At 61.9% G+C, this 17,550-nt stretch overlaps 1 protein-coding gene across 2 annotated transcripts in view; it reads left to right on the forward strand.

The window, feature by feature from the left end:
* The window catches only part of SCUBE1 (signal peptide, CUB domain and EGF like domain containing 1), a 133,116-nt gene extending 116,347 nt beyond the window's left edge, over positions 1–16,769 (forward strand). For both annotated transcript variants that reach the window (XM_061204418.1, XM_061204419.1), the window contains 11 exons: positions 124–228; positions 1,215–1,331; positions 2,118–2,255; positions 3,476–3,679; positions 6,726–6,887; positions 8,218–8,385; positions 10,301–10,462; positions 12,062–12,259; positions 13,827–13,979; positions 14,366–14,445; positions 16,617–16,769. In XM_061204418.1, coding sequence (XP_061060401.1) covers positions 124–228; positions 1,215–1,331; positions 2,118–2,255; positions 3,476–3,679; positions 6,726–6,887; positions 8,218–8,385; positions 10,301–10,462; positions 12,062–12,259; positions 13,827–13,979; positions 14,366–14,445; positions 16,617–16,769 — 1,640 coding nt within the window. The remainder of the gene's footprint in view (positions 1–123; positions 229–1,214; positions 1,332–2,117; positions 2,256–3,475; positions 3,680–6,725; positions 6,888–8,217; positions 8,386–10,300; positions 10,463–12,061; positions 12,260–13,826; positions 13,980–14,365; positions 14,446–16,616) is intronic.
* The last annotated feature ends 781 nt before the right edge of the window (positions 16,770–17,550 follow it).

Raw genomic sequence — 17,550 nt, forward strand, 5'->3', positions numbered from 1 at the left:
GACTGACATGAGGGTCAGTCCTGACCTTCATCGCATTCAGTGACCCCTCCGAGGCCCCCAGGATGTGCGGGTGCTGGAAGGCGGGGGGCACCCAGGCCCACCTCCGCCCTGGCCTCTCTACAGACTCAGACGACAGCTACAGCCTGAGCTGCGGTGTCCCGGGCCTCCAGGGCAAGATGCTACAGAAACGCAACAGCACCGGCTCCAGCACCGGGCCCAGCTGCTCAGGTAGTCCCTGGCCTGTCCACGCCACACGCACCTGCGGGACCCCTTGACTTTCCGTCCAGCACCAGGCCAGGGGGAGACAGAGGGGCATGGCCCAGGGAAGGCCTCCTGGCCTGGGGCCTGCCCAGTATGGCTCAGGGTACCAGGGAGCTAAGAGCAGGGCCAGGACCCAGAAGCAAGCAGGCTGTAAGCTGAGTCCCAGCCCAAGGGCAGTGGACCATGGAAGGGCCCTTCCGGCTCTGGGCCACAGTTCCAGAGTGGTTTAGTGATCCTAAAGTGCTATGGGTCTATGGATCTCAGATTCCATTTCAGTGAAGGGAGTCACATCTGCTGCGGCCACAAGGTTCTAAAAACTCTCAGAGTCAGAGCTACCCTGGGAGACCACCCACCCCCCCCCACCCCCACCCCCCAGGAATACTGGAGGCACGCACACTCCCATGCACTTTGCGACACAGCCAGATCCCCTGCCAGCAGGAGGTTGTGCTTCGGCAGCTTCTCCTATTCAGGATGCTGGATTCAATGATATGCTTAATACATACATGACGTAATTCTAAGCTTCTGTGACTATAGGATTCTTTGGTCCAAGGGTCTGTTTTGCTCTTGGAAGGAATCAGCGGCTCTGGCATCTGTATCATTTCAAATCCCCTTCCCTTCCTTGCTTCCCTCTCTCGTCTGTGCTGCCCCTTTTCCTGAAAGCACCAGCCACATAAAGTAGCTCTGGTGATGGGGGAGAAGGCAGGAGGCTTGCCCTTCCTCCTCCACCGACCTCTGGCTGGATGGCCCCTGGGGCGAGCATGACCCCACCGTCCACCCTTGCACCTTTTTCAGGGAGAGAAACAAGGCGGCAGAGGTCCCCACCCACAGCTCCCAGTGGGTTTGTCCCCCTGGCAGCCCCCTCACGCTCAGGCACTCCCTCCGCAGCCCCCGGCCCCACCACCTCCCTGTCCAAAGGAGAGGCTGCCACCTGGGGGGATTTGGACTTTCCCCAGGTGCCCCTGCCACCCTCATCAGGCAGAAGGCCCGGTTCAAGATTCGAGATGCCAAGTGCCACCTCCGGGCCCGAAGCCGGGAGCCGGCAAAGGAGGCCCTGAGGCAGTTGCTGCTGGGTGAGTGGGCCGCCCTGGTACCAACCCACACGGGGGGCGGGGGGAGGTCCCCATGCCTGGGGGCTGGCAGCCCAGGGTCCAGCGGGACTGGGTTTCCAGGGGTAGGGGCCTCTCTTCGTCCTCACCACCATGGTCCCTTAGCCCCAGGAGCCACGCCTGGTGGACCATAGACAGTGGTGGTGTCCCTGGGGAAGAAAGGCAGCATTTGAGTGGAAAAGCATCCCTGGGGTCCATCGGCCTCCCTCACTCAGGGTTAAATGAGCTCCCCCAGGGCAAGGGCTTTCTGCGCAGCCTGGTCGTGTCCAAATGGGAGGAATCCAGGGCTCCCTCAGCGGCTCTCTCTAGAATGAGGGTGGCCCAGACGGGTGTTCCAGGCTGGGGGAGAGCCTGGGGAAAAGGACCAGAGGAAAGCATGCCAGCTCTGTTTCTATGAAGATTCCCAAACACCTTAGGATTCCTCCTCAAATCTGACAAACCTCGGCACCCAGCAGGCCTCACCTGGGCCGAGTGGCCCTGAGCTGGAGCTTCACAGCTTTGCTAAGGAAGACGCACGAAGTGCCTCACGTGCAGCGGTGTGATGGCCTCGGGAGGGCTGGGTGCAGGGCGTGGGTCAGCCCCCCCGGCCCCTCCTGAGACCTGGCCTTCTCCAGCCTCAGTTTCCCCATCTGCACATGGACTCTTAGGCAAGTCGGGACCCTGGCCACCAGCCGTCTGTGTGCAGGGTGAGGTAGGACCGTGCTCCCCGCTCCATGCCACCTTTGCCACAGTGGCCCCTTCCTTGTCCAGAAAACTGCCACGTGACCTTTGTGACCCTCAAGTGTGACTCCTCGAAGAAGAGGCGCCGTGGCCGAAAGTCCCCATCCAAGGAGGTGACCCACATCACAGCAGAGTTCGAGGTTGAGACAAAGATGGAAGAGGCCTCAGGTGGGTGAGGAGTCCCCTCGAGAGGTGCTGAGGGCCTCAGCGAGGACAGTGGACTGGGAGGTCTGCTGGGCGTGAAGCCAGGCTGCCACCCAAGCCACGGCTACCGGAGGTGGAGGCCAGCCAGGCAAGCGGGGGAACTGGCAGGGCTCAGGGCCGGGCCCTCAGAGCAGCTGCCCAGCCCAGGGTGGAAGAGGAGGCCCGGGGCCGTGAGAGGAGCAGGGCTGGGGCCTGCGGTGACAGCCACAGGCCTCTCCCCACTGCTCCACGCCCTCACCGGGGCCTGGAAGGGCTCATGCCTGCAGCCTCCCCAGGACCGTTGAGCCAAGGACCTGTCTTTCCCAGGTTCCAGCAGGGGCCTTGTGGGATGCTGGCTGGTGTTTCATACCAGCAGTTCTCTCTGGGCTGTAAGTGAGAGTTGAGTTGTGACAGAGGAGCAGAGATCTGTCAGCAAGTGTGTGCTGTGTGTGCCTGGCCCTGGACGCTGTGGAAAGAGGGGACAGACCCTTGTCCCCGCACTGGCGGCACGGCCAGCCAAGGGAGACGCCAGACAGCGGGCGCGTGAGAACGAACAGGGCACAGCGCCGAGGGCCCTCCCCTAGAGAGGGGCCCGGAATCTCCCCCAGAGAGGTGCCATTTGAATCGGGACTTGAAAACAAAGTTCACCAAGTGGAACTGGTGGCAGGGATGGCGTTCAGGCAGAGCGAACAGAACAGGCAAAGGCCCAGAGGTCAGAGAGAGCAGGGTGTGTTCCGGAAGCAGTGAGGAGGGCAGGGCGGCCGGAAGGCAGAGTTCACGGTGAGTGTCGGTTGCTGGGGGTTAGAGCTAGCGAGGCGGGCGGGGGCTGGACCACGAGGGGCCTGGGATTCAAGGCGGCAGAGCTGGATGTTGTCTTGGATGCAGTGGCAGCCTCAAGGGTGTTTGAGCAGCAGGCGGGGCCCCCATGAGTGAGCTGTGCCCTGGGCAGGGGACGTGTTGCAGTGGCAGAGGCCGGGCTTCTACTCAGATCTGCTGCGGGGCCCTTGAGCAGCTCATACGTCTCAGAGCCTCGGTCTCCTGCTGTCAGACATTCGCAGCAAGGGCACCTCGGCCCGGGGCCAATGCGGGAAGGCTCGGAGCAGGGGCCCGGCCCAGCGCGGCACCTGGCAGGGCAGCCTGGTGGAGAAACGGCTCGCGGCGGCGGGGCGGGGGGTCGCGAGCTCGGGTCTCGCCCGCCCCTGCAGACACCTGCGAGGCCGAGTGCGTGCAGAAGCGAGTGGAGCAGAGCCTGCAGGCCGCCGTCAAGACTCTGCGCAAGTCCGTCAGCCGGCAGCACTTCTCCGTCCAGGTCGCAGGCACGGTGTACGAGGTGGCCCAGCGGCCGGCCAAGGCCCTGGAGGGCCAGGGGACGTGTGGCACAGGCCAGGTGCTGCAGGACGGCAAATGCGGTGAGTCCCTGCCCTCAGCCACTCCAGTGTCGCCCTGCAGACTTTCTCTGTCCTTCCTTCCGTGTGGGCCCAGGTAAAGAGCCCACGGGAGACAGACACGTCGGGCCGGGACAGGGAGACAAGGAGGCCTGCCGGGGAGAAGTGCCATAGCACTTAGACATGACGGCTGTCATGAAAGAGCACTCCCCTGGTGCCGGGACCGAGTATACGTGTGACCTGCCCGCAGTCCCGAGGAGGGGCGGGACGGGGAGAGCACAGGCCAGCAAGGCCCCAGCCGAGGGGTGTGAGGGGCATGGGACCAGTCCGTGTGGCTCGAGAAGCCTTCCCAGCGGAGGCATGTGGGAGCTGAGGGCAGAGGAGGAGCAGAGTGAAGATGCCCGGGAGGCTGAGGGCCCCCCGGCGGGGCGGGGGCAGTGCTGCAGGGGGCAGGGGAGGCCAGGTCCGGTGAAAGAGGCTGGGGACTTGACCGGCCCCCATCGAGAGGGGACGGGTTTAGAGACAGCCCCCGGTGGCTCAGAGGTGAACTTGACTGAGTCCTAATTCTAGTGGGGTTGACGGTTACGTGGGAGAGAAGGCAGGCAGCCACCGGGTGAGCATATCCGCAGGCCAGGTGAGGGTTTGCTGGCCCCGGTGCTGCCCTGGGCACGCTGGGAAGCACTGGCCCGCGCTGAGCCGGGGGCAGCCTCATTCGCCCTCTGCCGTGGGAAGGCCAAGTGGAGGGCGGCAGCGGAGCGGAGACCTAGCCAGAGATGGTAGAGCCTGGAACCAGGGGCAGCAGGAGAGGCGGACAAGGAAGAGAGAAATTGAGAGCACGCTTTGGAGAGGGAGGCAAGGGAGAAGGAGGCTTCGAGGACGAATCCAAGGGTTCGGGCCACTTGGGCAGAGATGGCATCGTTTTCGGATCTGGGAGAAACTTGGGGGAGGGGCTGGCGGAGGCGGGGGTCCCAGCTGTCCTTGTTAGTCTGAGACGCTCATGAGTCGTCCTGGTGAAGGCGCTGACTAGGTTGGAGCCACAAATCTGGAGCACAGAGTGTAGCCTGGGCCGGAGACACAGGCTGGGAGCCGCTGGAGAGGAGGTGGGATTTAGGAGTGGGGGGAGGGCCGGTCCCCCGCAAGGGGGGAGGGGGAGGGACTTGGGGATGGCATTATTTTATTTTTAACCACTTATTTTGAAACCATTTCAAACTTTCAGAAACACTGCCAGACAGAACAAAGAGCTTCCGTAGTTTCTTCATCCAGATTCCCCCATTGCGGATGTCTTACAGCATTCGCGCCGTCATGCTTTCCCGCGCGTGTGGCGTGCTTGTGTGCCTTTACATCACCTGCTAAATTCCACCAACTCTTCCGACAGCATCCCTTTCCTCTCCGTGTTGTGTTTCGTGGTCATGTCTCCAGAATCCTTCATCTGGAGCAGTTCCTGGCTCTTCCCCTGCCTCTCCTGTCCTGCCCTCGGCTGTCCCTAAGTTCTGTAAGATGACCCTCAGCTGCGTCTGGTGTTTCCTGGTGACCAGACTCAGGGCCTGCGTTCTTGGCAGGAAAACCACGCTCCACGTCTGCTCTTCAGCTCCCCCGTCAGGAGGCACAGGGTATTGCCCTGGTCCACCACTGGTTCCTCCACCTTAATTCACCATTTTCCCTCTGCAATTGATTAGGATTTCATGGGGATGTATTCGAGTGTGCACCAACACCCTGCTCCCCATCAAACTGCCATCCACTCGCTGACAGCCACCAAATTAGCCACCTCTACAATTGTTGCCAAGCCATGTTCTCTATTTCTATCATCCCTCCTACATTTATTAGCATTCTAGTGTAAGAGAGAGCTTTCCCTTCTCCCACATGTTGGCATGTATCTATATATCTATGCATTTATGTCAGTGTGGACTCACAGATTCCTCACTGGCTTGTAATCCACTCCTAACATGACTTAGTTCGGTGCTCAGATTGTCCCCACTTCAGCCAGTGGGCGCCCCATCAGCTTGGCCCCTGTGTCCTTTTGACATGGCTCCCTCACTCATTGAGCATTCTCTTACTGTCCGGCAGTAAAGATGTTTCAGACTCAGCTTGTGCTTTCCCTGCCTTGGAATCAGCCAGATCTCCAAGGACCCCTGTTCCTTTTAGAGGAGGAGAGTGTGTAGAAAGCGAAAGCTGAGGTACTCATTGCTACTGGAGTGTCACTGCTTCCAGGCCCTCTCATTGGACAGAACTAGAAAGTATAGGTATGCATATATTACATGGAGACTTATGTACCTATGCTATTCCTGTAGCTCTGTGTGTGTGTGTGTGTGTGTGTGTGTGTTTTATAAAACCATGAGTTCATACCAATACCTCCAATTCAGTACCTTAGGATTCTTTCTTTTTATTTCCATGTTATTTTTCCATGTTTCTAAATATCTTGTCCCATGAGGCATTCAGCTCCCTTTCTCCTTAACTTATTTTCTCAGTCTGTTCCCTTACTTACTCATCAGTTTGCTTATGTGGCCAATGCAGCCAACCACACTGGCTCTCCTCAGCCCAGCATCTCTGTATCCTCAGCCCCCAGGCCCCTGTCACTCCCCCAGCCCCTCTGCACCTGAGCCCCACGTCCTCAGATGCCAGCTCCGCCACAGGGGGAAGGAAAGGGGAGCCGGCAGGGGGGCTTGGTTTGGATGAAGTTGTCTGTGGGGCATCTAGGAGGCAGTTGGTACACAGGCCGAGGGCCCAGGGCTGGAGGGCAGCATGTGGAGCAGAGGGGGGACGAAAGTCCCTGCAGAGACACTTACGAGAGGGCTGAGGCGAGGGGTCTGCAAGGGACCCTGAGTGGCAGCAGCCAGGAGGGCGCATGAGACCAGGACAGGGTCCTCGCAGATGACCACCGCCTGGCTCCTACCCCCTGCTCTTCTGGCATGGGTCTGGGCCCCTCTGTGCCCCTGGAGCCACAGGGGCGAGAGCTGGGCCCTATGTGGAAGGACAGAGCATGGGCCTGAGGCACCAGCAGACAGACGGCCAGACCGCCTGGCCACTGCTCCCCACCTCTGCCCCCAGCAGTCTCTCCATGTTGCCTCCGCAGTGGCCTGCGGGCCTGGCACCTACTTCAGCGGAGAGCCAGGCCAGTGTGTGCCATGCACGCCGGGGACCTACCAGGACGGGAACGGCCAGCTCAGCTGCACGCCGTGCCCCAGCAGCGACGGGCTCGGCCTGGCTGGTGCCCGCAACGTATCCGAGTGTGGAGGCGAGTAGGGGCCCTCCCTGGAAAGAGGGGCCGGGGGTGGGGGAACAGGGCACCTCCTGTCTCCACCGAGGTTCCCAAAGCAAAGGCCCGAGTGCCTCGTGGTCTTTTGTAAAGCTCTCTGCCGTTTCCAGAGCCTGTCAGGACTTCCACGCAGCTGCACTTACAAAGTGCGTTGCAGACCCACAGTGCATGTACCAGATGAGCGGTGAGCAGGCGCTGGGCTGCACTTGGTGCCCTTTAAAACTGCACCATGCAGGTTGGAAAGGACTTTACAGTTTACCACTTGCTCATTTACAGGTCAGCTTATAGCGGAGGTACGTAGTACTTTATAGTTGACCAAACACGTGACACCTCGTGGGGCACCCATCATTGTCGAAATGCTTTATGGAGTGCGGCCAGATACTTGGGGAAGAACTGTGCTCTACACAAAGAACTTTACAGTTGGCTTTTTGGATGGTTTGGAGAGCCCTTTTTCAACTTACCAAACACAATTTGGTTTGCAAAGAGCTTTTCCATTTACTACCCCCACTTAACCTCATCTGTGAAATGGGCTTGTAGCCTTCCCCCCATCAGCCTCCCTTCCTGGGCCATTGTGGGGATCACCCAAGAGAATGGATGGGGAAAGGTGTGCTGGTGAGTGGGACCCTTAGGGTGGCGGAGACCTCCAGCCTTCTCTGGGGGACAGAAGAGGTCAGAGCCCAGCCCTGAGTCCTTGCAGGCTGGCCCGCTGCCCTCTGACCCCTGCCCCCTCCAGGAGTGTGGTCTGTGCCGCAGGGGAGGTAGTACCTGTCAGAGAGCACAGAGAGGCCACTGGGGGAGCAGAGAATTCCAGGGTCTGGGCTGAGAAGGCACTAAACCCACGCCTCGCTCAGCACCGGAATACCCTCTACATCCTGGCTTTTTGCTAGAATGTGTTGTCTCCTCCTTTTGTTCCAGCTGTGCCCTAGGGACCTCATAGAACCCCCTCCCTCTGCTCAGGCCCAGCCAGGCAGGTAGACAAGGCAGCATCAGCCTGGAGCTTAAGAGCCCCAGGTCCTCATGTGAAGACAGTGTGGCCCGCCCCCTGGGCAGAGCCCCCTAAATAAATGGCTTCCACGACCTCCCACCTCCACATGTGGTGTCCACACTTCTCAGCTCTGGAGCAAGGCCACTTCTCAACCCACAGCCCTTCTTGCTGGTGGGAGGAGAAAAGCCAGGCCTGACCAAGACCACACAGAGCACTCCTCCCCTTCGACCCCCCGCCTTGGTGCCTTGGTGCCTTTCCCAGGACAGGTGAGGGCTGAGCTGAGCGCCCCGCCCCCCAGCCTGAGCCGTGACCTCTGACTTGCAGGCCAGTGCTCTCCAGGCTTCTTCTCCACCGACGGCTTCAGGCCCTGCCAGGCCTGCCCCGTGGGCACGTACCAGCCAGAGCCTGGGCGCACGGGCTGCTTCCTCTGCGGAGGGGGGCTGCTCACCAAGCACGAGGGCACAGCCGCCTTCCAAGACTGTGAGGCCAAAGGTGAGGACTCCCCCCCTCACCCCTCCGCTCAGGGTCAGTTTCCCTGGATGCCCCTCATTTCCTGCCCTGGCAAACCTCCAAGGTCAGAGGAGGAGCCTGGAGCCTCAAGCAGTGGACACGGGTGACGAGCTCTGTGCTGCACACGAGGACAGGGACGGCGGGGGTCCAACACAGGCCTGCCTGAGGGTCTCGGATGAGAGAGCCTGGCAGGCACAGAGGCTCCAGCCTGGAGCTTTGAGCCCCCAGCCGCCAGCTGCTCAAGACACTGGGGAGGCTTTGAGCTGCACTGGGAGGAAGGTTGGGAGGGGAGGAAGGTGAGGAGGGGCAGGAGGCGGAGGGGCAGTGGGGTGAGGTCAGAGGTCAGAGGTCTTCAGGGCTGCCGGGGCCCTGCAGTGCGGCCCCTCCTCCCCTCCATGCCACCAAAGCTCCACCGCCGCCCCAGCCTTGACTCTCCACTGAGGGACAGTCCTCCCCACCTGCTGATGGCCCGTCATACAGACTGAATCTTCCCCGGCTCTCCAGCCCCACCTCCCCCGGCTCCTGCCAGGTTTTCTCCCCTTGACTGTTAGCCTCCCAGAAGGAGTGTCTGGACTCCACCTCCTCTCCTCTCATTCTCTCCGAATCCCCGCCAGCCAGCCAGACTGTCACCCCACTACGCCCAGCGTTTGCTCCCATCAAGGCGGCCCACAGGGTCCCTGAGTTGCCGGAGCCCAAGTCAGTTCTGTCTGCATCTCCTGAGACTGGGACGCGGCCCCCTTGGAGCGCTCTCCCTGCTCCTCCTCGGCCTGGGCCCCAGGCCCCGCTCAGCCTCCCCCCGCCCCGCCCCCGAGTGCTGAGACATCCCAGGCCCCTTGCCCTCGCGCTCTTGAGCCTGGATAAACGCATCTGCTCGCTTTAAGTAGCATCGCTGCACAGGTGCCCCCAGCTTCCGTTTCCATCCAGCCTCTCCCCTGAACTGGACCTTGCCCTCCTGCCAGGCCACAGCTCCGCATCGTATCTAACAAGCGTCTCAGATTCCACAAGTCCGGGCTCCCCTCCAGTGCACGGAGGCTCTTCCTGCCAGGTGCTCAAGGGAACCTTGGCGTCACTCTGAGGGCTCTTTCCCCCTCCCCTCACACCCAGTCTGTCCGCAGCCCCTGCAGCTCTAGCTTCTAAACAGCCCGACTGGGCCTTCCCTGGGGGTCCAGTGGTTAAGACTCCGCACTTCCCCTGCAAGGGGCACGGGTTCCATCCCTGGTCGGGGAACTAAGATCCTGCATGCCGCGCAGCGCGGCCTAAAAAGTAAACAGACGCAGAGTGACCCTGACCCAGGCCACCGCCACCTCTCCCTGATGGCCCTGGCCTGTCCTGCCTGGGCCTCCGCCCCCCCCCCCACCCCAGATCCCACTCCCAGTGCAGCAGCCGGGGACACGGGGCAGCTCCAGGTGGCCTTCCTCGCTCACAGGAAAGCCCAGTCCTCACCGTGGCCCCTGACCTCTGCTCCGGCCACAGCTGGCACAGACACGGCCCACCTCCGGGCCAGCTCCGCACTCCTCGGGTCTCCACGCCGGTCCCCTCGGTGCCGCCTTCCCTCGCCTCCCTCCACAGCCGGCCCAACGGCATCTCACTTTCCGTTTATTATCCGCAGTGGAGGGACAGACGGGCATCCCACGCAGCCGGAGTACAATGTGGGCCCCGGGGCAGGGCTCGGTCTGCCTGGCGCGCTGCTCAGAGCCCGCGGTCCACAGCACCCCCTGCACTGTTGCGGGCAGGGTCGGGGGCAGAGGGGTCGGCCACTCAGCGACTGGGCGCGGGTGGTGGGAGGTTAGCGGGCAGTGGGGAGGGGCCTTGAGCTCTGTGCTGAGTCAGCCCTCAAGGGCAGGGAGCCCCGGGGAGAATGCCACGTGCCCTTTCCCACCGGTCCCCCCCCCCACAGTGCACTGCTCCCCCGGCCACCACTACAACACCACCACCCACCGGTGCATCCGCTGCCCCGTCGGCACCTACCAGCCCGAGTTTGGCCAGAACCACTGCGTCACCTGTCCGGGCAACACCAGCACAGACTTCGACGGCTCCACCAACGTCACACACTGCAAAAGTAGGTACCGCTCTTCCCACGGCCGAGGAGCTGCGGGTGCCGGGAAGGGCTGGGGGCAGGTTGCGAGGGCAGGGTGAGCCCTGACCTCAGGTCGTGTCCGCGGTGACACGGACCGGGAGGCCGGTGACTCCTCCCTGGCCCGTCACATCCGCACATGCGCTCGGTGGGACACCCTGTGGTGTGGAGGGTGCGGCTGGCTTGGCCGGCCCCCTGCGCTCCACGGAGCGACCTGATCGCGCCATCGTCCGTCGGTTCCCATGGCTCACCTGCGCCTCAGTGCCGGGCCAGGCCCCACTGCAGGCTCTGGGTCTGCGGAGGGAAAAGTCAGGGCCCGTGCCAAGGAGGCTTGTGGGGCAGCTGCCCGCGCCAGACTCTGCAGCTCTGAAGGCGCAGGATGCTCGGGATGTACCAAGGGTGCAGGCAGAAGAGGGAGACCAGACGGCCGCCCTGTGTCTGTAGGAAGCTCCATTTTAGCCGAAAAAAACGTGGCAGCGTAAGACAATCTGGGAAATAGATCATCTCCGAGCCCCTCACCAGCAAGTCATCTGGGCCTAACCCAGAGGATGCTGTCTTTAGGGATTTCTAATTCACTTTACAGAGCCCTTGAGGGCATATGTTCTGGTATTTTACCCTTTCCCTAATCAATTTCCAGCCAGTGACCCCTTTCCTGGGCTGCTGGTCGTGTTTGGAACAGCCTAATGGCCCGTGAAGGAGATTTAATCCTCGCCGTGGACGCCATCCCCTCTGCCCGGGCTGCCCCGGCTGGGCTCGCGGCCTCCTGCTGCAGCTCAGCATAGGCAGGGTTTTAAGTGTTTAAATGTCCTAATGAGGAAAAGTGGGGGAAAAGTGAGAGGGAAGCTTCTGGAATGATAAGGTGAAAATGAAATGTTTCCCAGAAATTTTGATGTGAGGAGATCTTTAAATGAAAATGTGTGAGAAAATTATGTATATTTAGTATTTACATTCAATTTTCTTTGCATAACTTCCTTTATGCAGTTAAGCTAGGAACCGTTTAGCTCATAAAAAAAAGTCACGTTTGGCCTCTTTGAGGATGCACGGCTTAGCTAAAATTGAAAAGGTAGGGAAGCGTGTCTCCTGCTGGTCCCTGAGCCTGCCTGCTCCCTGGGGAGGGCCACACCTGGCACCTGGGGGGCACTCGGGATGTTGAGCAAAGGGATGCACAGACGAGTGAGTGGAGAGAAAGGGGACGTTGGGGCACACTTGGCCTTGGCTGAGACACGGAGGAGAGCACGGGCTGGCGGGGAGCTGGCAGCTGCGGGGACATGGACGCACCTGCCGGGGGCGCGAGCGGCTCCAGGCAGGAGGCCAGGACGAGGCCCGGCCACGGAGGTTCAGGTGAGGCAGCCCAGGAAGGGGGTCACCCGGGCTGGGCCTCCGAGAACCAACACGGAACGGGGACCCGCCCCCCACTGAGGGGTCCCCGAGGGAAGACCGGCCTGGAGCCTGGCCTGCTGGCGGGGAGGACCGGGTAGAGGGGGGCCAGAGAGGGGGCGGAGCACCTACCAGCCCTGCCCTGGGCCGCCAAGGCTGCTGAGGGCCAGCCGGGCCTGACCAGGGCACGGGCCATGGTGCCCACAGACCAGCACTGCGGCGGCGAGCTTGGCGACTACACGGGCTACATCGAGTCCCCCAACTACCCTGGCGACTACCCGGCCAATGCCGAGTGCGTGTGGCACATCTCGCCGCCCCCCAAGCGCAGGATCCTCATCGTGGTCCCCGAGATCTTCCTGCCCATCGAGGACGGGTGTGGCGACGTCCTGGTCATGAGGAAGAGCGGTACGTGCCGTCCAGGGGGGCGGCCTCAACCACACGCCCACCCCTCCCCCACGGCACAGCTCCGCGGGGCACTCACCTCCGTCCGACCCCAGGGGCTGCGCTTTCCAGAGCTGTGTGGAAAGGTCCGGAGAGCTTAGGGTGTGTCCTGAGTGTGGGAATCAGGACCTGGTCAGGTCTGGTCTCGATGCTGACTGCAAGCCCGTCTCTCATCCCAGTTGTCCCCCGCATCCTGCCACACCACCCAGGGTGAGCCCCCAGGAGCACCCCCTGCCCCGCAGGGCCTCTTCCCGCCTCTTTGCTTAGAGGGGTGGTGAAGGGCCAGGCCGTGCACTCACACGGGGCGCCCCAGGGTCCTCTCCCCCGCTCCGTGAGCTGCGGCCTCCCAGCTCACCGCCCCCATGGGGGCTCCGGGTGAGACTTTGGGCGAGGGGCCGGCCCCTCAGCCATGGGTGAGCACGAGCGCGTGCCCAGATGGCCACAGCAGCGAGAAAGGTGGGGAGCCCTGAGACCCCCCAGGGGCTGGGTAGAACCCCTTACGGCCTGTGCCTCGGCTGGGGACCTCGCTGCTGTGGCAAGGCCGCAGTGCCCCCAGGGAGCAAGCTCCAGGTCAGAATCTTAGGGAAGAAGGAGGGGGACAAGACAGGCACAAAAACGTGCCCGCCCACCGGGGCCTGGGATGTGTCTGATACACAGAGACCGGCCAGAGGAGCAGGAGAGTGGGGGAGACGGGGTAGGGGGGAGGGCCTTGTCCACTGTGTGCTGCATTGTTCCCAGGTGCCTGCACCGCCCACTCAGTGTAGCTGATGAGCAGGAAATGGCCCCCAGTGTGTGAGTGGGAGGCCCGAGGCCAGGAGGGTCAAGGTACCCGGCCAGCGTCCTACAGCCAGTCAGAGCCCAGCCCAGGACCATCCCCCGCCCATTCCCGTCACCAGCCTCCCTAGTCCACAGCATCTTCCCCTCCACTGTCTGTCCACAGAGCTGAGCTCTAGGGAGGCTAGCCTCTCCCACCTTGAGGACACCTCAGGAAAGCTCCCCCAGGGAGCAGTGAGGAAATGGGGCACCCTTTGGCCAGCCCCAGGCACCCCAGGGGTCAGCAGGCTCACCCTTGTTCATCTGCTCACCGGGAGAGGAGACTGACCCTCCACCCCAGCCCCGGCTCTGTGCTGGGTGCAGGGGTGAGCCCTGTCCTTGAGGAGCTGTTGGCAGGGAGACAGTGACAACCCTATAGAGAGGGGCTGTAGTACAGTGTTCACAGAGCAGAGAGGAAACAGGGTAGGGTGGGGGAGGAGCAGTCAGGGAGGCTTCCTGGAGGAGGAGGCACAGAAACTTGTCTCAGAGGGACAAGTAGGAACTGGGGCTGAGGGTCGGGAAGGGCGTTTGGGGCCGAGGGAACAAGTGCGGGGACTGGAGAGCTGGAGCGTTTGGGGGACTGGGGACTGTGGGTGCTGGAGGGCTGACTGAGTGGGGAGGCCAGAGGCCTGTGGCAGGAGGTCAGGGACCGGGTGAGGAGCTGTGGATTTGGGGCAGCTCAACCATGACGTGCCTCCGCCCCCTGCCCCGCCCCCAGCCTCACCCACCTCTATCACCACCTATGAGACCTGCCAGACCTACGAGAGGCCCATCGCCTTCACCTCCCGCTCCAGGAAGCTCTGGATCCAGTTCAAATCCAATGAAGGCAACAGTGGCAAAGGGTTCCAAGTACCTTATGTCACCTACGACGGTGAGTGTGGCCCCACTGCGCACCCAGGCTGGCCCTGGGGACACAGAAACAAATCACACGTCCCCGGCCTCAGGGAACTCCAGCCTTGGGGGACTGTGGGGTCCAGACAGGCCCATAAGGGGGACAGCGTGGTGCAGATGAGGGAGCTATTAGTGGTGTCTGCGGGCCTCAGAGGGAGGTGCTACCCAAGCAGGGTTTCGAGGGTTGTATAGGGGTTTTCTAGCTAGTCAAACCTGGAGGAGACCAGTGTGGGTGGAGGAGACAAAGGCACGCAGTCTGAAGCCCTGGGGGAGGGCTGAGGCTGACGGGGAGCAGGAGGCAGGAGGGATCTTCGCCTTCAGCCTCTACCCTCACCTTCCTTCCTTCCCCACCGGCGGGTTTCACAGAGGACTACCAGCAGTTAATAGAAGATATCGTCCGCGATGGACGGCTCTACGCCTCAGAGAATCACCAGGAAATTTTGAAAGTGAGTGAGCTTCCCTATGGGAAGGGATCATATAATCCTGGGATAGTGGCCTGTGATGATCCAGGGCCATCCCTGCCCCCAGCCCCGAGCCCAGCCCTGCACAGAAGTGAGGGGAGGAGAGTGATAACAGGAGAAGAGAAGGTGATGGGAGCAGGCGGCCAGGGGCAGGGCTGGCCCAGTGCATCTGTCCTTCTAGCCCAGGACCTGCTGACATGCCCATGGGCAGGTTCCTTATGAGCCCTCGGCCTCACTTTACTCATCTGTGAAATGGGGAGAGCTTGACGGCATGGTCTCTTAAAGTCAGGAGAATCCTCCGCTGCCTTTGGGACTGACTCCCTCCTCATCCTGCCCACGTCCTGAGGAGTAGAGCCACCTAGTCATCCGGGGGCTGTGGCCGTCACACGGCGGGCACAGGCCGGGTCAGGGCCCAGGTTGTCACCGTGAGGAGCCAGACTCAGGGATCTGCTTGGGCTCTGGGGGTCGGGCCCCGGCCCAGCCCTGGGCAGACAGCACCCCCAGCCTGGGAGCCGAGGGTGGCGTGGAGGGCAAGAGCGGGGCTGGCCAGTCCCTCGCTAACTTCTGCTCCGGCTGCCACCTCCCAGCTGGGCGGCCCCAGGCAAGCTGTCTGAGCCCCGCCCCACGTCTGAGAAACTGGGACGGCTCACAGAGTCTCCGAGCCCAGGCCTGGAGCACTCCTGCACACAGTAGGCAGTTTGTAAGCCAAGAGGTTTGCCCCCTGCTGCCCTACCCGGATGAGACCTGGGAGTCTCGGGGCACGAAGCCCCTCGTTGCCCTCCTTAGGTGCCTGTCTGTTTAGTGGGAACCAGAGGGTCGTCCTGGCCTCTCCGACTCTGTCCTGTTGACAGTGCCTGACTCTCTCGTCCTCGCCCCGGCCCTCTGCCCTCAGCTCCACCCTGCGGCTGGGAGCATCTTTTCAGAACTAGAAGTGTTCCCGTCTCTTAGGCCCAAGCCTTGGCCCGCGAGGCCCAGCCTGGCACAGCTACCACCTGCCTCCGCAGCGGCTCTCAGGCCTCCACTCCCCACCTCACTGGCCACGGCCTCCCAGGAACGCTCTCCCCATCCTCTCCTCAGTGAACGTCCTCCCGTCCTGCTGCTGTCAGCTCAGGCGTCCCATCCTCTGGGCCTCCCTAGCCAGGTTGCGCTGAGGGCCCCAGTGGCCCCCCTTCTTGGCCGTCAGGCCTGCAGTTTAGGTTTGTCCTGTGATTATTTGGCCCCCGTCCCCCCTCCATGGGGAAGGAACCACAGGGCTTCCCCCTCAGCACTCTGTGCCCGGCACCTGGCACTGCGCCCAGCACATGGGAGGAACTCCACCGGTGTCTCCAAGGGTGCGGGTGCATGTGTGCACATGGGAGAGGGAGCGTGTGTGCGTGCGCGTGTGCGTGTGTGCCCGCTCGCACATGCCGGGACGAGTCACACCCCAAGACGGCCGCTTGAGACGACGAGCTCGTGGGGCAGGAAGCACGCGGTGCGGTGGCTGCCGGTCACTGGAGGTTCTCCCCCGGGGTGGCATCGCCCCACTTTACAGATGATGACCCTGGGATCTGAGAGGGGGCCCAGCTGGTGAGTGACAGCGCCTGAGTGTGGGCCGCCTGGACCCTCGCGGCACAGCCGTGCCGAGCACCCCTGGGCCAGGCTCTTGGCTCTCAGGACTGCACTTCCTCTTCCGCGCAGCCCTACGAGGAGGGATCGTCACCCCGTCATTCAGATGAATGATTCAAGTTCAGAGCAGCAGGGCCATTTTCCCAGGGCTAAGGCACTAGGGGGGAGATGGTGCAGCTGCGGTTTCCAGGCCGGCCTCCTGGCCTCCAAAGCCTTGCTCTCTACTCCGTGCGCTCTGGTTTTCAACCTGGGGCGTTTGGCTGTTGTGTTTTTGCAGCGCACCCTTTTAAGATAAAATGTGACTGGAACTCCAAGAGTTAAAACGAATAGACTATGAAAAAACCAATTAGGCTATTAAAACCGAAAAACTATTCATGGCAAGGAGTCTGTAGGGTCCTGAAACACACCAGCCAGCCCAGCCTCTTCCCCCTTCCCGCATCCCTGCAGACACCCTCAGGCCCCTCCAGGGTGCCGGGCATCGCAGAGGCGAGCGGCCGGGGCCCTCCAGCCTGGCCCCAGGCCCCTCACCCTGGCCGCACCGTGTCTTGCAGGACAAGAAGCTGATCAAGGCCCTCTTCGACGTGCTGGCGCATCCCCAGAACTACTTCAAGTACACAGCCCAGGAGTCCAAGGAGATGTTCCCGCGGTCCTTCATCAAACTGCTGCGCTCCAAGGTGTCCCGGTTCCTGCGACCCTACAAATAACACTGGTGCAGCTGCCCTGCTTGGGGTGCCGGCTACCCGGGGGGGAGAGAGCTCCTCCCCTCCACAGTCGAAGCTAAAGGCGGCTCCGTGGGCCCCCACGCTGCCTTGGGAATCACCGTGGCGTCTGCCCTTCAGGAATCGCCGACCAGTCCGTGGCGGGCGAGACCACATCCAGGCAGAGACCCCAGCCCGGCTGCACTCCTCTGATGCCGCCCCCGTGGGAAAACATTGCTTCAGGCAGCCTTTCTTGCTCCTTCCAGGACACCAATAGCGCCCTCTCCTGAGCTGGCACCAGCGGACGCCACCCGGACCAGGACGCTCGGCCATCACCCAGGCGGGTCCCGGGCAGAGCTGACCTTTGGAGGTTGCACGTGCCCTCTGCCTGGTGCTTCAGGGGAGAAAGGGGCATGGCTGCCATGTCTCAGGGGGGCTCGCAGAGGCAGAATCCAAGACAGGAGGCCAGGCCGTGGAAGCAGGGGTGGTGAAGGCTCGTCTGGGGGCTGTGATAAGCCAGTGTCGATGCCGGCAGGGCGTCCACACCCGCCAGCTCCTCTGGCCGTGGGCCCAGGACACGGGCGAGTGCGGTTGGGCTCTCAGGATTCTGTGACGGGACAGAAAAGAGGTGCTGGGAGAGGAAACTGTAGATTTCTGCTTTCCCGTGATAGAGCATCTAATTAAGTACTATGTGTATATGAATATAAAGATAAAGATATATATACTTCTATTTGTGGGTACTTTAGGAGAATTCTCTTTAGTAACTGTAAATATTAATTGCCACCCC

The sequence above is a fragment of the Eubalaena glacialis genome, chromosome 11, assembly GCF_028564815.1.
Source record: "Eubalaena glacialis isolate mEubGla1 chromosome 11, mEubGla1.1.hap2.+ XY, whole genome shotgun sequence".
NCBI lineage: Eukaryota > Metazoa > Chordata > Mammalia > Artiodactyla > Balaenidae > Eubalaena > Eubalaena glacialis.